Here is an 18,004-nt window from a genome sequence, read left to right as displayed (position 1 = left end):
TCCATGAATCACAGCCTTTGCAAAAATTGCAGTGTTTGCTTATCCATAATACACCTTTCTACTTCTAAATTTAATTTCCTTCATGCAGCCTGCAGAACTGCAGATTTCTAATTTCATGAGCCTCAACTTTGAATCTTTTCACCCACCAACAATTGATTTTTTATTTGATCAGTGTTACGTCTAAGTTCATAAGAATGCAATAACGTAGAATGTAAACCATTGACATAGAATATGTGACTAGGATGCACCTGCAACAAACAAACTATCTTGGCATTGCCCACCATCTTCATCAGAGCTCTCAGCATATGGAAGGTTTCCTAGCGCACTGGTTTCCAATGTTTGGTGAAAAGCTTCCACAATCCCTGGTAGCTTGGTTTTACCATGATCTGGCCAGTCGGATGCGTCACAATAGGCTTCATCGACTATTTCCACAATAAGACAAACTTATATTCTTGATTGAAAGACAATTTGTGGAAAAAATGACCTTGGGGTAACTCATACGGCTCAAAGCCGATGACTGATTTTAGCTGTAAGCAAAAAAAACGCACAGAAAAAAGAATAAGCGCACGCAAAATTTGAAACATGCCCAGTGCAAGACTCCCAGCCCTCTGCCTCAAACTTTGTCATAACCATTTTTCCTCAGAACGAGTAGTATGCAAACTTTGAAGTTCATAATATGGTACCTTTGGTATTGACATTGTAGAACCCCCTTCATATGTATCTAACACAGGGTCTTGTCTGAAATGAACACATGAAGTGTCTTAGAGTAAGTGAGGACGAGATGCATGAGTGTTGCAATAACAAACTACCTGAAAACAGAGAAGGAAACAACAAAAACTTACTGCTGGATAACAAACCTGTTGGCATCGCACATTCCTACTCAAGAACTCCTAGGTAGAGACTAGAGATGCCTCTCCAGTTAGAGGAGCTCCATGAGGCTCTCAGGGCACTTCCCCAAGGTAGCTGCCCAGGGCAGGATGGTTTGACTCCCAACTTTTTCTTGGAGTACTGGGAGCTGCTTGGTTCGGATCTATGTAGTGCCTACCAACACATCTTGCACAATGGTGAGATGCTTGACAGCTTGAATGAGGGTCTGATTTACCTTATCCCCAAGGAGTGGGGATAAGGGGGGATCCTTGGACGAGATTCAGCAGTGTCGACCTATCACTTTTCTCAACTCAGCCTACAAAATCTTAGCAAAGGCTCTGAGTTTGAGAATTCAACCACTACTTGAGAGCATTATTCATGAGACTCAGACAGGTTTTGTCAAGGAGCACAGTATCAACATCTTTACCTTTTGGGAGGCGTCGGCCCTCGCGCGTCTCTGAGGAGAGGATCTTGTGATACTCCTCAATTTTGAAAAGGCTTACGGCAAAGTTGACTGGGATTTCCTGGAGGGCACTCTACGCAGCATGGCCTTTTCAGATGCTTGGATCAGAGGAGTGTCAGCTCTCTACAGATGTGCACACAGCCAGGTGCTCTTCGCTGGAGGAAGAGGGGAACGCTTCATGCTCACGCATTTGGTTAGACAAGGTTGCCCGCTTGCCCCCTTCCTTTTTCTCTTCTATGCTGAGGCGATGAGCAGATTTTTGACTTCACAGGAGGTTGGTTTGCGTGGTTTAGAGCTCCCTATTAGGAGTTGCTTGACGCTGAGTTTGTTGACGACTCAGGCATGTACTTGGAGGGCCATGAGGCCAATCTGCACAGGTGTGAGCAAGCTCTTGAGAAAGACTGTAGCTTTCTGTGTTGGCAGTGCTCCTACGCCTCACTGGTCGCCAGGAGAGGGCTTCAGGTGGATGCCCCCAAGGACTTCTATAACGATATATTGGCTCTCAGGTTGGCTTGGATTTGTCTCCAGAGCAGCAAACTGCTCCCCTCCTATCCATTAGGGGGAAGGTGCTTCATTCTGCACGGCTATCTTTGATTGGTAGAGTGGTAGTGGCTAACCATGTGCCTTTGGCTACTATGTGGTACATCACGTCTTGCTGGATCTTTTCGAGCTCCTGTATCAGCCAGTTGGAGAGGCTGATCAGGAATTTTGTGGTCAGGGTGTGACACCCAGTCAGCCAAGGCCAAAGTGTCTTGGCAGGTCATCATTTTACCATGTTCTCTGGGAAAGTTAGGGATCATCAACCCAGCACGGCAGAGCAGAGCCCTCCTTTGGAAGCTAGTGGTCAGAGGACTTCTTCCAGGGGAGGAGCCCTAGCAAGAGTTGTTGCTACATCAGATTCGTGCTCAAGTCCCTCATATGGGCGGCCCTTGGAGTCCGTCCATCGGGTGGATTTTTGCAGAGATGCGCCGAGTCAGCCTGAGCAGGACTGGGAGGCCCGCTTTGCTGCGAGTTCGCTTGGGTCCTGAGAACCGCTGCGGAGTGGCCTGGAGAAACACCAACCCACTTGCATGGAGGACCGCTTGAGGCAGCCTCTTGTTTGAAACCCCAAGGTTAGTGCACACAGAGGCCATTTGGTAGACAGAAGGCCTCATGTTTCTTGGGGTCCCATGGCAGAGGGTCCCACCCGCACTTTTGGTGACTGGCTACAGTTTTCAAACCTTCCCGAGGAGGTTCAGAGCATCCAGCTTCGAGGCATGAGGGGGGTGCAAAGCATGTGTTAGGATATTACAGAGGCTATACCAGCTGAGTGGGATACCCCTCCTAAGGCAGCAGCTCCCAGATGGACGGGGGCCTTCAAGCTCCTGGAGGTCCTCACTGCCGTTAGGGCTTGCTCAGAGACAATGCCCAACATGTTTTTCAAGATTCAAGGAGAGGGTCGGCTTCACGGAGTCTCAGTAGAGGCACCACAGGTTGCAGAAAGCTGTTTTCAGAGGATTAGAGTTGTGGGCATTTGTGGGAGGACTTGTGTCATCGATCTTGACCCAGCAAATCTTGAGTCAGGACACTGGCGGCTTCGAGCTTGGGAGAGCCGCCCACTGGTACGAGTGTAGTGGGACCCGGGAGAGTGGTTTTGGCAAGGTCCTTTCTCTTCAGCCAATCACCTAGGGAGACCTTTTTTCTAGTACACAGCTCGCTTGGGGGGACACATACTCACAGCACAGAGAGAGGCTCGCCCAGCTGCAGCACTTCACTGGCAAGAGGAGGGTCTCACAGCCAAGTTCTTCTCAAGCTTTTGGGAGCGGTTCTGGGACAGTAGGCAGCCGAGGATAGTTACTAGGTTTCAATGGCTTGTAGCGCACAGAGCTACAGCAGTTGGGAGTTGGTTGGTACACAGCGGCTTCTCAGTAGCATGTACGGCCTGTGGCCATCCTTTGGAAAGTCGGCGTATGTGTTTGTGGGACTGCCCCATGGCACAGCAGGTTTGGCTTCAGGTTCTCCGGCTGATGCCAGCCTCTCCATAGCCCGACAATCACTTGGGGTGTTGTAGCTTGGTCCACTCTCACAGGCCCAGCACTCCACTTTGAGTTGGCTTCCACCAGCAGGATGATACACTTCAGCTTGACACAGAGCTCATCCCCCAGGAGGGTCGACCTACACTTCAGCTTGACACAGAGCTCATCCCCCAGGAGTGGTGCAGTGATAGAGAGTGGCGTTGGGAGCTCATCTGCAGCCTGACACTCCGGTGCACCTAGCGGGCCCGCTACTTTCGCATCTTCGAGGCTCGCCCTGTTCCACCGGCAAAGACTGTTCGTGGCATTTGGCTGGAGCTGATACATGCACTCAGGGGTCAGTTTGAGAGACTTCAAAGCAACCCAATCGCATGCGGGAGTGCCAAGAGGCTTCCTTGCAACTTTGACGCCCAGAGCCTCTCTTCACTATGGTTCAGGGTGCGCCTAGATTGCACTACCGGCCACTAGTGTGGCTTTTTCCTCCTCCTATCTCATGATCTAGCCCTCATTGTACATAATTTTTCTAGCTGGGAGAGTCTCCCCATGTTTCTGATGTAGCCCTCTCTCATAGAAGTGGTTTGTAGCATTCGGGCAGTTATTATTAACTAATGGAAGGATCTCTTTTCTTGCCAAAAAAAGAACTCCTAGGTAAATGCTTTATGGGAGTGTCGTCTGATGTCAGCTTGGACTACTCAAAAGAATGCAATCACTTGAAGTCTAAATACTCCTCCTTGAAAGTTGAACGTTCGTCCACAATCATGTTTTAAATTCTTAGTAAATTTTTTCTGCATTTTTCTTGTGCGATTATCTTCAAGTGCTATGCAAGCACACTTATGCACTACTTAAGTAACACATAATCATGTTTTTGTTCACATGTTTGTCAAGCCCCCCCCCCCCTTCTCTTCAACTCGTTTCTTAGTTGCCGGTATCCATTTGGTGTTAGTCTCCTCTCTCTCTCTCTCTCTCTCTCTCTCTCTCTCTCTCTCTCTCTCTCTCTCTCTGTGTGTGTGTGTGTGTGTGTGTGTGTTTCACTCACAAAGCCTTCACTCACAGTATCTCTCTTCTCTCTCTTAGTCTTTGCACATCTTTCTCATGAAATAAAAGAAACCTTGAGTACGCATTGAGCACTCATCCTGAGTTATCACCATACATAACTCCCGCTACACATTACACCAAACCTCTTCTCTAGCACGTAAAATATCATCAGTAAGTTGATCAGCAGTAAACAAATGCTCAAAATAATATGAAACTATGTCAAGGAACTCATCAAGATCCCTATGTAAACTCTCTACAAAATCATGTAAGGCTCTAATGGAAGTCCCCTTGGGATGCTCCCAGGAGTGTGCAAAGAAGTCCTTATTCATCCTATCCGCTTTGGATATCCATGTCGAGACTGAAGCATGACAACAGAATTTGGATTTCTTGACATGAATGTGACGAAGTGTCTCTCTAGTGTCAACCTCGCTCTCACCTAGGAACTCATCTCCTAAAAACTCCTAGAGCTATCGGTGTATGCAACTCAAGCGGTCTTGTAGGTCACGTTCCCTGCGAAACAGGCGTCATCGCCGCTCTACAGTGGTCTGACTGCAAGCCTCAGAGGACGCAATGATGCATGTAAGCAGATGGGACCTTGGATTTGCAAAGCCAGTGCATGTATAAACATCCTAAGTCAACTGAGGCAATAAAGCATCCTCTAACACCAAGTCACGTATGCGCGATCCTTGTCTAGGCATAGAGGAAGTCTCAAATCTCAAATGCAAAGAAATTGGGGATGATCAAAGAACACTATGCCAAACCAGATTGTAATTGTCCCACCATGAGATCTTGCCCAAGCGCCCACATAAAATCTATCCAATCGCTCTAGCAGACAACCTGACTGCTTGCTAAAACCCCACGAAAACCGCAATGACTATGGAGTGCGAGCCACATAAGAAATTTGTTAGGCAAATGTATCAGAAACTGCAAAAAGGAATATGTCCCAAGCATCTCTCTCACACTGCTCCATATGGTAAAGATGGGGAACCATAAGTGATCTCTACGTTGTTGAAATCACCACCAACAACCCATGAATTCACAATAGGCAATACATTTACAATCTGTTGCCAAAACTTGGCTCTCCCCTGAGCTGAAGTGGGGGCGTAGATGCACATCACACCAACCAAGGTATCATCAATCTCTAGAGTAATTCATATTGCTCTACCATGTACTATAAGTACCATTGTCGCATACACAATGGCGCCAACAAGGTCCCATGTCACAAAATGATGACGTGGCGGACAGCAGGACCCGCAAATTGTGATCAGATGTTGAAGTGCGGGTTTCCGCGTTTTGCGCTGATAGGTGCTGATGTGGTAGGCTATACGGATTCCGCGATCCACGCTGGCAACTCTTGGACCTGAAGCTTTTGAGTTTGCAGCTTTTCTTGTATTTGCTTTTTGTTTGAAGGCCATGGGCCTTTAAATATGAACCCAAGGCCACTTTTCTGCTCAGTTTGCTGACAAGCATCTGAGCAGAGGAGGCCCACGGGAATTGTAATCTTGCTCAAGCATTAATATAAAAATAAATACCGGAAGAGGCACCAGATTTTGGGGCCAATACCTCTGGGCACGGAACTACGTCGGGCCGTGTCGACTCTATTTTAAACTATGATAAAGTTTATGAAGTGTTTTTAAGTGATTCTCTTGTGTGTCGTGCCAGATTTCCGACTTGAGGTGCCCAAGTCTGTTACAGTGGTATCAGAGCTCCAGGTGTGCTTTTTTGAAAGCGCATCGGTCCTACCAAAGAGCAAACGGAGCAAGACAACACTAAGGGATTTCACAGAAATTTTTATTAAAGAATCTTTGTGCCCCGACCACGGACTTATTAGCAACTCCCACCCTTACTTCATCGTGCATCGAAATCGCTCCCATCTTCATCGCTTCATCATAAGCCATAAGAAATTCAAGATCACTTGCAAGAGAAAAAGGAGTTCGTTTTTGTCCTAAAAATGCTTTTTGATGCTTTTCTGTGTTGCAGAGACTTTTAGAAATCTCTAAATGATGGTTGAGAATTTGGATATGCGACAGAAGGCAAAGTTGATCCTCTCGACAAGCTCTACGCATTGACGTGAACGGACTTTATATCCAACAACTTTGAAAAATTAGGGTTTCTGAAGAAAATTTCAACATGTGTGGAATTAATGTTTTTGGAAGATCTTGTTATTTGTGTGCAGATAACAGGTAATAGGAGCGAGGAACTTGCATTTGTAAGCATTGGGAAGCATGGAGCTGGACATCCACTCTTTTGCAATGAGGTGAGCAATCTCCCTGTTTTGCAGGTGAAATTGAGAATGACATGGTGAGGAAATTGCGTATGAAAGCACAGCAGCTCGGGAATGAATCTCGTCAAGTTTGGATTCGAGATAAGAATCATGAATTTTCAATGAATGATGATGATGAATGATTCTAGTACATCAAGATTCCCATATGAATGGGATGGCTGGATACTATGGTGAGCGCATCAAGAGTTCCCCATGGATACACAAGTATCTAGGCTCATCAAGACTTCTGAACAGATGAGATGACAAGACTCAATGATTGAAGCATTGTGTTCAGTATGAACTTTGAACTAAGTGTGTGATTTGTGAACTGGAATTCCCAGAAATAAATCTGATTTTTGAGTGTTCACTTGTGTAATTGTGTTTGAGTGCAGGTTTGAAAGACGAAATAACTACAGCATTTCGGTCTTGAGAATCTATGGATTCTCTGCAAGCCGAGCACCTCGCCATGGCTCCACGGTGGCAACCTCCATAGCTTAGCTTCCTATCAACTGGTATCAGAGCCTGGGTGCTCTCTCAAAGCGGTATAATCAAGACCTGGCGGTAGGCGCTAGCAGACAGCGTTCTAAAACGCTGCAGGAAACAAGACATCGTCAGCATCCCTGGGCGGCAGTTCTACAGGCGCTCCAAGTTGCAGTTTGGTGAGCATATCAAAAGGCACGCTCAGACAGGCAAAGCTAAGGCAGTGTGGTTGGCAAACACAATATATCAAAACGCTAAGCTTCTTCGTCATCGCTCTGTTATGTATTTGCTTTTGAGTTTGAAGGCCATGGGCCTTTAAATATGAACCCAAGGCCACTTTTCCCCTCAGTTTGCTGACGAGCATCTGAGCAAAGAGGGCCCACGAGAATTGTAACTTTGCTCAAGCATTAATAGAAAAATAAATACCGAAAGGGGCGCCAGATTTTGGGGCCAATACCTCTGGGCATGGAACTACGCCAGGCCGTGTCGACTCTGTTTTAAATTGTGATAAAGTTTGTGAAGTGTTTTTAAGTGATTCTCTCTTGTGTCGTGCCAGATTTCCGACTTGGGGTGCCCAAATCTGCTACATCCCACAGAAATGCATACACCACTGCTAGAATAGTACTGCCTAATCCCTGTTTCTCAGAATCCCAAGGTAACAACTTGCCACATCTACGATAACTTTCTATACATAACTTGTGCTCCTGCACAAGAAGTATATCAACATCTCGATCTACATGAGAGCGCAAATCTCTACAAAGCAAATTCTATATGGGACCACTGATGCTAGTGTGATGCAAGCCATTGACATTCCAAGTGACAATATGTAAATCCATCTGTCAACCAATGAGTGAATTTGAAACCTCAAAGGCATACATCAACCATGTCAACGGCTACAAGACTATGGATCAATGCCGAGCCCTCTTGATCTCTAATCGAAGCCGTAGAACAAGAGTAATGGAAGCGCATCCTCATCATGTGGTAGTGGTCATAGGAGTTGTCTTGGGGTAAAGGAGCAAGCAGCTGTAAACCAAGAACCAAAGTAGTCAAAAGAGCATCCTAGTGCAAACACTACTTCCCACTCCAAACATACTCGCATGGTATGAGGGATCGGGGTGATATGGTCAACAGACAGAATTAGTTTAAAACAGTACCAGTCCTTTGTATGTAGCCACTATATAGCTCCTATGCTCTATGCCAATCTATATGTAGCAATGCATGATAGAATGCAGCCTGCCCAAGTTTGGATAGCCTACAAGGTGTGGCGAAGAACAAAATCCATCACTAAAACCTATGTCCATGTCTTCATGCCAACAAAAGATAGAGAGAAGGACAGCATGGTACTCAAACTACTACAATGGTCTGAACTTCTTTTCTTCTCATAGTTCGCCCCATTTATAAAATGAAATGTCCTGGCCTTTGCCACAGCATCCTCGACGTCAATCATGGCTTTGTCTTCGATTAAGGCCCAACGGTAATCCTCATGTAATCCCAACAGGTACATGTGCACAGCATTCGTGGAATCCACTTTGCACAGGGTGAGCGCTTCTTTGAAAGCTATCGTGTATTTATCAAAGGACAGAGTCTTCATCAAAAGACTCTGCAATTTTGCGTAAGCTTTCAAAGGGTCCATTTTGGCGAAATCCTTCTTGAACTTCACACAAGAATCGGCCAACGTCATAGGCTTTTCTGTCATATCGCGCCACCAGGTAAGCGCCTAACTGCGCAGATAGAGAGGAATCGTCTGAATCCTCTGTTCATCATGCTCCCCATGGAGATCAAAATGCGTGGTCCACTGATGGAGCCAATTATTTATGGCCAGTTTTGTACATTCCTTCTCTTCCCTTGAGAAATTAGTGGTTTTGTACAAAATCGTGGTAGTAGGACCACCCTGCGAGCGCCCAAAGGCAGCAATTTGTGTCTGCAAATGCTGGAGATGGGTTTCGCTTTCAAAAATATGCACAATCGTCAGCTGAGCTATATTTTCCAGAGCAATAAGCCGGGTGTTAAACCCTTGCACGGCCCCTTCACAAGAGGTCAAGCGAATGTTCGTCTGAACGTTCGCGTTTTTCAGAGCAGATATACGCTCGTCGAAGCTTTGGAAAGTACCTGTGATCCATGTGAATAGAGCATGCGTGAACGAAATTTGAATGTTACCTGGCGCGTCATCACGCTGCGCATCCGAGCTGGAGGAGTCCATGGCGAAATCTAGTGAAAAACTGGATAATTCACGCGAGAACGGGCCTTTCTGGACTTTTTGGTAGCAAAAAGTCGAACTCTCAAGAGCTCTACGCATCGGTGTGAGCGTCCAAAAGCGAGCAAGTGGTGGCAGGAGCGCTTGAGCACTAGCGGATGGAAGAGAGGAACGGCAGGAGAGAAGCAAGGAGCCGAGAAATAAGTTTTTTATAAAAGTTTCACTCTTTGTAAGTGAGTTTATTAACATGCAGGTTTCATACACTTAATTTTTTTTTCAATCCAAATGTCTTGGACACTTGAAAATAAAAGGGGCACTCTCTTCAGTGAGTAAAAAAAACTCAACGTTGAGCTTCCAGTGAAAGGGAATCGAGCGTTAGCGAAAGGGCCAAATAGCGCGTGGAGGTAGAGAGAGAATAATTTGGGCGTGTGCCTTCCTGTGCGCCACACACGAAAGGCTTGTCCAGGCTGGAGCGAGCCCTCCACGTTGGCCTTGACCCCCGTAGCATGCTTCTGAATAGCATCTCGATGTTGCTTCCCACATATGCAAGTAATACATTTCCATGCTTACTCCCAACATCTAATAAGCCTGTAATCATCTGCTCATAAAAAGCAAGCCGAAGACCATCATTGTTCAAGTGACCAAATTTGTAATGCCAAAGATCACCTGTAGATATCCTGGTTGCTAAAAAAAGAGCATGGAGCTTGTAGAGTCCATTCTCCACTGAGCCCCCTCTGACCTCCTTGCCGGAGTCACAATCCCGAATAGACACCACATTCTCTGTAAAAATCACCTCCATGCCTAGCTTGCACACCTTGTGCACAGACATAAGATGAAATCCCAGCTTCGGAGCATAAAGTGCCTTGGAGGTATGCATGCTCCCCTTGCCATCTGGAATCAACTTGAAAGATCCTTCGCTGTGAATAGGAATTTCAGATTTGTCGCCAATGGAAATAGTCCACAGCGTTGCCGCATGTTCACGGACAAAATCCCAAGTAAACATTGACTTTCCACGCACTTTAGAGCACTTTAAAAAACCTGGCGAGAAATTGCAGCACGCTGAATTCTCTGTTTTGCGCTCCGATTCACGTGCCGATCACTTTTCTGGATAGCCCTCGAGCTCTCGCACCTGTCCGGTCACTTGCCCCTTTAATTAAACGAGATTCCTCGCGGGAAATCTCTCAAAATTGTCTTGTACAAGCACCCAATGCTTTCCCGACGCTCCCCTAGCAAATAAACGATCCGAACGCTTCCACCTAACCTTCACCAAGCTGTTCAAACCTATCCATGGCTATAATTGCAGGTTTTTGACCCAATTTCACCAGCATAACAGCACAAATATCCCTATAGGTCAAAAGTACACGTCAAGGACACTTCCCCTTGCAGTATGGAAGCTTTCTAGTGAGCTAAAGGTCAATTTCAGCAAGCTGAAATTTTCTGTTTTGCCATTGTTTGGTGCCTACTGCCCTATACACGCATCCCAAGGCCTTTTCGAAGCTCCCCTGGCGATTCCCTGCAGGTTAGATGTGAAGCCCTAAAACTGCAGAAAAACACAGCAGGCTGTAATTCTCTGTTTTGGAACGTTTCGAGCGGAGCGAGCACGCCTACGCGTGTCTCAAGTGCTCCCGCACGCAATGGGACAGTTCCCCTTTAAATCGGACAAGTTTTCACGCGAGAAAACTCTCCGTTTTCACATTCTTTCGCGACGGAACTTTGCGTACATGAAGGGGATTAGAAATTAGCTAATCTGGTTCCTGTATAGAAGGCTCTTGCCTTGGCAAACGTGCATAAAACGCCCAGAACTGTACATGGTCGTCTGAGAAACCCAACTAGAGGGGCATTACCATATGTGCAAAGGGGAGAGAGAGATGCGCAAGAATAAATCGTCGCGCTACATAGAGCAAGGGAGAAGGCAAGCTTTCCATTAAAGCTGTGAGCACCTGCACCCACTACTCACACACTCTGTAGCACAATTTTAAAGTCAAATCAGTCCCCCTCTCTTGAAATGGGCGCCCCCTCTTGCTGATGCTTTTGGCAGATGCATCTGGAGCCGCCATGTGTCCCTTATGCCTCTTTTGAGTTAATTTCCTAGTACCCACCAACTTATAAGTGTCGCGAGGGGCCTAAATGACTTTGAACTGAGCCTAGACACCCTTTTACTACTCGGATTCCAGTGCCAATTGGCCCGACCAACTCGTGGTGACTTGCCCTTCCTGACTGCGGATGAAACTCTCAACCGTCGGCCATTTACACTGGCCAAGCAACGTCCAGCCATTTGTGACTTCAAAAAGAGGGTCCCAAAAATTAAACAAAAATCATCGGAAAGAAACCAACAACTCAAGTTAGCAGTTGTCACATCTTCATGACAGTCGGTGGCAAGCCTTATCTCCCTCCTCGTGCTGAGCGTTTTAAAACGTTCGCAGCCAGCAATTGCCCCTGCCCGCCAAGTCTAACGGCGCCAAGGCCGACGCTTTGAAACACTAAGTGCTATGACCAGTGGAGGGCAGCTCTCAAAGAGGGAGAGGTCACGTGGCTTGAACGAGCAAATTAAGAGAGGAACGGCTTGGAGATTTTGCGCCTTGGGAGCAAAGCCTTGCGGAGCGAGGAAACTGGAGTTGAAGAGAGGGATTGCAGAGGGTGCGGAGCAGCTTGGGATTAGTGCAGAGGAGTGGATCGGCATCAGCTTGGTTATTTTCGCAGCTTGGTTCGTGTGGCCACCTTTGGAGTGCGAGAAGGTACGAGATTACCACGTTTTGTAACTTCAACATGGGCCCCCTTGCTCGAGCGCGAGCGACGACGTCGACCAAAACCAACCAAAAGCTATGGATAGCGTATCCATGATCCAGTTAGCGGCCTATGCACCGACTCAGTTCTCAAGGAACCCGACAAATTGTTTGGCTCAAGATTGTGAAGTCAAAAGCAAATGGGCGAGTTCCCTAGAGGACAGAGGCATCGGCAAGCTTGACAAGGATGGCAGTACCAATACTCAGTTAGCTACCTTGGTACCCACGAGGTACGATCACAGTTGTCATGAATGTGACTCGACGCTTTGTTTGGCTCGAGAGTTTGAAGCCAAAGGCAAAAGCAGGAACTCACAGGAAGAAGGATAAAGGCAAGCTGGATAGAGATTACGATAATAAAGATTTGACAAAGGAGATCGGCATGGCACTCGTGGCGGTGGCCACAATGGCCTCGATGTCAGCTTTCTAGTCAAATGACAAGTGTCACCGCTAGCTTCAGCCAGAGAGAGGCTTGTGAGTGGCAGAGAGGGGCGATGAATGTTCCCTATAATTAATTTGGACCCTTGTGTTGGAGTTCAAGTTATTGGTGTTTGGACGCGTAACTCAGAGTTCAATGCACATGCATCTGGCAAAGAACCAATCAGACGTCTAAAACACTATGGATGAGTGCACCAATCCATTGTTGTTGGTCAAATTATAAAAAGGATGTGTTCCAACAGCTCATTATCTTGGAGTTTTATGTTTTGGACGTGATGTGTTCACAGTTCACGGATGGGGATTATTAGACGTAGTGTGGTCTACAGTTCAAAGTTTCTACAAAGGCAACCGATGCTCAAGATGGCATTACTTTCAGTTACATAGTTGAGAAGAGCAACACCGAGGTGTATCCAGTTGGTAGCCACTACTGAGGTGTCCATGGTAGCTTCTTCATCGACTTGGTCTCACTATTAATGTCCACTATGAGCTGCAGAGAGGGTGTTAGAGTTTAGGCATCTCAAGTGAACTGCCCAATGTGATCCCATTATTTAGTTTGGCTTTTAGGTATTTATTTTACTTATTTGTCAAAGTCTTGGGTAGGGCAATTTACTGAGGTCGCTATACAAGCAACCCCTTGCCTCCATTGTATACATATTCAATTATTCATTGCCAAGGTTGATTGGTTCGAGAGACTCTCTCTCTCTCTCTCTCTCTCTCTCTCTCTCTCTCTCTCTCGTGCTCACTCCCCTGGGTCTCTACGCTTCTGCATCGTTGACTTTGATACTTTGACCCTTGAGAAAGGGCCTTTAGGCTTTCCCACCCAAGTTTTAGGGAGAGAAGTTGTTGCATACACACTTAAAACAAGGGCAGCAATTAATGACTTCAATTCCCTCAGTATTAAACTTAATCAACTCGCTACAAAGGAGAGAACTTGATCCGTGAAGTACTGCTGAGCGGAGGATATTCCACACAAAGAGAATTGATAGTCCTAGTTCTTGATTCTAATCAAGTATGCCATAAGCCAGGAAAGTGGCCATGTAGACGTATCCAAGACAAATGTCATAACTTGATTAGCACCAAGATAACCTAGCCTAAAGAGGTATGAATCGATCTAACGCTTGCAACTTTTGGATCTAAAACCAAGTGTAATTACGAGATGCTAATCACACGTGTATGGCTCTGATACCATGTGAGAGGTTTAGGGAGGGTAGATTAGAGAACCACTCATGGCATTGGCAAGATAAAAACAGTACTTAAGTACACAATGAAAATAGAGTAGAATGTAAACAGAAACTTGATTGATTGATTGATTCAGCAAAAGTGTGTACAAAGAGCCTCATTATATAGAGCTAGTGTAGGCATCTCATCTGGCATGGCATCACATAGAGGCCCTGAATCAGCCCAACCAACTTGCAAACTCGTGGGTTATCTTTCAAAGCACTTTAAGAGCCCCTTAATATCTCTAGGTGAGTCCACAACCCTCTAGGAATGACCCCCATGGGTACCCATACCCCTTAGATGCCTTTTCCATATGCTACCAAATGGTTCTATGCCACCTATATATCCCAATAGACAAGAGGTGTTAGACACAAGTATAGGCTAAAGCCCAAAACCCTAACAAGAAACCTAGGAATAGGGGCCCCACCTCATGACAGCCTACCAAGTGGACAACATCGTGGAATGCACCACCGAGAGAGTGCATCTACCTCAGGTACGGCCGGGCACAACGATAAAACATGTCTCACTCCCTAATCTGCTCTTAGGAGATACTGGACCCACCACCAGATAGGAATATGAAACTCTAGCAACGACATTTAGTGCATCAAGATTTGTAAATGATTAATACCGTCTAGATGTGATGGCTAAATAAGTCACAATGTGAATGTGATTGTGATTGTTTGGTGACTTGTGTCTATGTGCCAATGATAGTTTCAAGTGGTCAAATGCATGTAAGCATAGAGTTAGTGTCAAATGAGATATTCTTTGTTTTGCAAGCAGAATCAAGGGCGATTACTTTTCTTATAAGAGGGGGGTATGTCACAAATCGCAATGGAACCCTAGCCGGACCATTAAAAAGACCAATCGCCAAGACTAATGACATGGATTTCTATACGTTGCTAATGTAGAATTCCGCGATTTGTGCCACGTTTTACGGCTGCACAGTTTGGGCTACGCTGTTTATAGCCAACTTTTTAGACAGGCTATTTTGGGAGTTTTTGGTGCACTTGCATTTGGGCCTCACTGCTTTTAAAGGACCTTTATAAGTGCACCTTGGGAGAGCGTCCTGAAGATCAGTGTCAGGTCCACAGAGCAGAGGACTCTCCCCGGCAATTGTACTCTTTACTTATCAATATAAAAAGCAGTACTAAAAGGAGCACTCATCTAGAAGCGGAACTCCACTGCTTTGTGTCTCGACTACTTTGAGTTTTAAAGTTCAAGTCTTACATTTTTTGTTCTATTCATGTGTGTTGCTGAAGATTTAGCGTCGAGTCAGTGCCAAGCCAGGTACAATTGCTACACTTGTTCATATCCCCGATAAACTCCATTCAAGGTTTACTTCAATAAAAAGTCTGATGTCTCCCATTTCCGAGTTTTGGTAGCGATGTCTATGTCCATGTTCCAAAGAAACGAACAAGAAAGTTTGACTCCAAGCCCAACCAGATGGTTTTATCGTCTACAATACTCTTTCCGACAGCTATCGACTATATGATCCAGATAGGAAGGAGATCATGGTTAGCCCTGATGTAGGCTTCGATGAGCACATTCTTTTAGAGGGGCTTCAGCTCCTAAGTTTTCCACTTTATCCCCAGTTTTGCCTCTCTTGGTGATTCTTGATAATGAACCCTCTTCACGAATTCCTGTCCCTCAAGCTCTTGAAAGCCATGCGCGTCTTCCAATGGTGATGCAGTGGATGATGGTTCTTATCATAATGATGATGAAGAGGCAGAGATACCCATTGCATCAAAGAGTGGGAGCAAACCTGTCAAGTTACCAAGGTGGCTCCTGGATACTTTGTGAGATGCTACATTTTCAGATTTTCCACCAGATAGGCATTCTCTGAGTACTATGAGGCAGTCGTGACAACCACACAAAGTTGAGACAGATGGAGCTTTATTGCAAGTAAACTATGCCTTGATGGCCTCAGTGGCAACGGACAGAGAACCTCTTTCAATTGAGAAGGCACTTTCACAACCAAACTGGAAGGAGGCCACGCAGGTAGAGCTTGACTCCATCAAGAGGAATGCCACATGGGAGTTGGTTCCGAGGCCACAAAAGTTGGAAGGTCATTGAATGGCTCTATAAGACCAAGTACAAATCCGCTAGATCATTGGGCAAGCACAACATTAGTCTAACAGCCAAGGGCTTTTCTCAGCAACCAGGAGTTTACTATGACAAGAACTTTGCACTAACCGCACATATGGCGACTATTCGGAAGCATCGGACTCTCTCATTTGATTGTTGAACACGCGTTTTGACCTCGCGTTCTTGGTGGGACCTCTCAGCTCGTTTATAAGGAAGCCCGTGAGCTTATGTCAGGATGGGTATCACGTGAACAGCATGTGGGCTGGTTTCAAGAGGCTTTCTCAGAGTATATAGTAACTCACTCTAGGAGCATCATGAGAATTGTAATGCAAGCACGCTAAGTGCGATTTTTTGTGTATGGGGCTCTTGTATCTTGGGCGCAACATTTCGGCAAATAGTGTCCAGATTTACCAAGAAAATTCCACTATCCGGAAAGTCAAATCCTTTCATGCTTCACCTCCTCTCTGTAAGCTCATAAAAGAACCTTTACTTGATTGTTGAGCACAAGAGGCATGCTTCCAATCCCACCATCATGTTCTTTGATGAGCTTCACCACTTTTTGACCTTCAGAGAGCTTGTCCTGTGTAAGTAGTGAATCAGAACACTTTTGTGGTGAAAACAGATGCCACTGATCATGCTATTCATTATGCCTATAGTGTTGATAATGGCAGGCCTGTAGCATTTGAGCTCACTACTCAACACAGGAGAAGAAATTCTAAGGGAGGATCTTTCCAATTATGCATACATAAAGGAACCTTAACAAAAAATTAAGTGTCTTAGCATGCATTGGTGCAAGAAAGCACTATAGTTGCATCAAGAGGCAAGCAAACATTGGGGTGGATTATCGCACCCTCTGCAATTGCGACAAAAACAACAATGAATACTTTGAACTAGTATGGGATGCTTCCAATGACAAAATTTGATCAGGTCAGACTCCATCAGAGATAGAAGATTGCCTTATAGATGTAGACGCTGATGCAGGGGCAAGCTTCTGACTCTCAGAATTCTTTGGCCGTTTCCTCTTTTTGCCTGTTTTCACAAAAACAGAAAATATTTATTTTTTTCCTCCTTGTGAGTCCCCCCCCCCCCCTCTCTCTGATGAGGGATCCATTCTCTTTGTCTGGAAAAGTGAAAACTCTCCTCTCTGATCTTCCTTAGTTCCGATTGCAAGTAACCATGGCCTCGCCAAAATGACATGGTACGCATTCTCACTAGCTTTCATCACAAGAATGTCAAAGACGCAATAAATTACCCTACCATTAGATGTCTGTGTGTCCAAGCTTGTTGCGTCCACACTCTGGGTGGAGACAAGAGGCTGCTCTCCAATTGCTATTCGATAGCCTGCAGAAAAAAACTGAGGGCCATGATTCTCTAATAACCACTGTAGTTGCAGAAAACACATACGAGCAGGTTCATGCTTTGTCTTCAAAATTTCTACAAAGTACAGAAACATATGCACAACCCCAGAGAGCAGGTTAGCACACACACTCACTCTAGAGCAGGTTTGCATTTAAGTGAGCTCATGTTTCTGACTCGAAATCTTACAGTGAAGGTTATCGAGAGCTGAAGACACCCCTGAATGTTTCTCGTACGTGAAGGCAGCGTTCTTGTAAAAGTTTGTTCGTGTTCCCATCGTTCTCCAGAGTCCAGAGGTTGACAATTGGACTGCGGGATTCTGAAGCAAACATGCAACCGACGCGTTTTGAACTCAAGATGTCTTTACCTTGATTATCTAGTGAAAGGAGCAAGGATAGCTATGCCATGTGGCCACATGTCATTGGTCTGCTGGAGATGGATGGAGAGAGAGAGAGAGAGAGACGTTGCTGTGCGCTTCTGAAGAACTCGGCCAAGAAGAGGTGGTGTTTGGGAAGAGCAAACAGACCCATATTGGGTTTGGCTCTTTGTACGCTACTGTGCGCTTTTCTGCAAGTCCTCTTTCGTCCATCCTGTTCGGATTTGCTGCTGTCAGAAGAAGGAAACTACCAAAGGCGAGATACTGTCAAGTTGGGGTGAGAGAGAGAGAGAGAGAGAGAAAGAGAGAGAGAGAGAGAGAGAGAGAGAAAGAGTACATGGGCAATCTTTCCTTGGTGTGCTTCTTGAGGAGACTATCGTTTCAAAAGTGACATCCCAAGCATCTCTTATGGTAAGAAAGTGTGAGTTGAGGTTGAA

General features: G+C 45.7%; 1 protein-coding gene across 4 annotated transcripts in view; it reads right to left on the bottom strand.

Moving 5' to 3' along the window:
• The window catches only part of LOC147455475 (uncharacterized), a 114,814-nt gene extending 97,274 nt beyond the window's left edge, over positions 1 to 17,540 (bottom strand). The window contains exons 1-7 of one of the 4 annotated variants that reach the window (XM_086515269.1): positions 17,328 to 17,460; positions 17,093 to 17,176; positions 16,792 to 16,864; positions 16,326 to 16,415; positions 684 to 738; positions 485 to 527; positions 249 to 386 (exon numbers count right to left, since the gene is read on the bottom strand). In XM_086515269.1, coding sequence (XP_086371395.1) covers positions 249 to 386; positions 485 to 527; positions 684 to 738; positions 16,326 to 16,369 — 280 coding nt within the window. In that variant the 5' untranslated portion in view covers positions 16,370 to 16,415; positions 16,792 to 16,864; positions 17,093 to 17,176; positions 17,328 to 17,460. Of the gene's footprint in view, positions 1 to 248; positions 387 to 484; positions 528 to 683; positions 739 to 16,325; positions 16,416 to 16,791; positions 16,865 to 17,092; positions 17,270 to 17,327 lie in introns of all 4 variants that reach the window. The other 3 variants (XM_086515266.1, XM_086515268.1, XM_086515270.1) reach the window with 3 other exon arrangements.
• Between the last annotated feature and the right edge of the window lie 464 nt (positions 17,541 to 18,004).

The sequence above is a fragment of the Adiantum capillus-veneris genome, chromosome 6 (genome assembly GCF_014529385.1).
Source record: "Adiantum capillus-veneris isolate H3 chromosome 6, ASM1452938v2, whole genome shotgun sequence".
Classification (NCBI taxonomy): Eukaryota; Viridiplantae; Streptophyta; class Polypodiopsida; order Polypodiales; family Pteridaceae; genus Adiantum; species Adiantum capillus-veneris.
The sequence above is the reverse complement of the archived record's forward strand: the minus strand, read 5'-3'. Positions and strand labels throughout refer to the sequence as shown.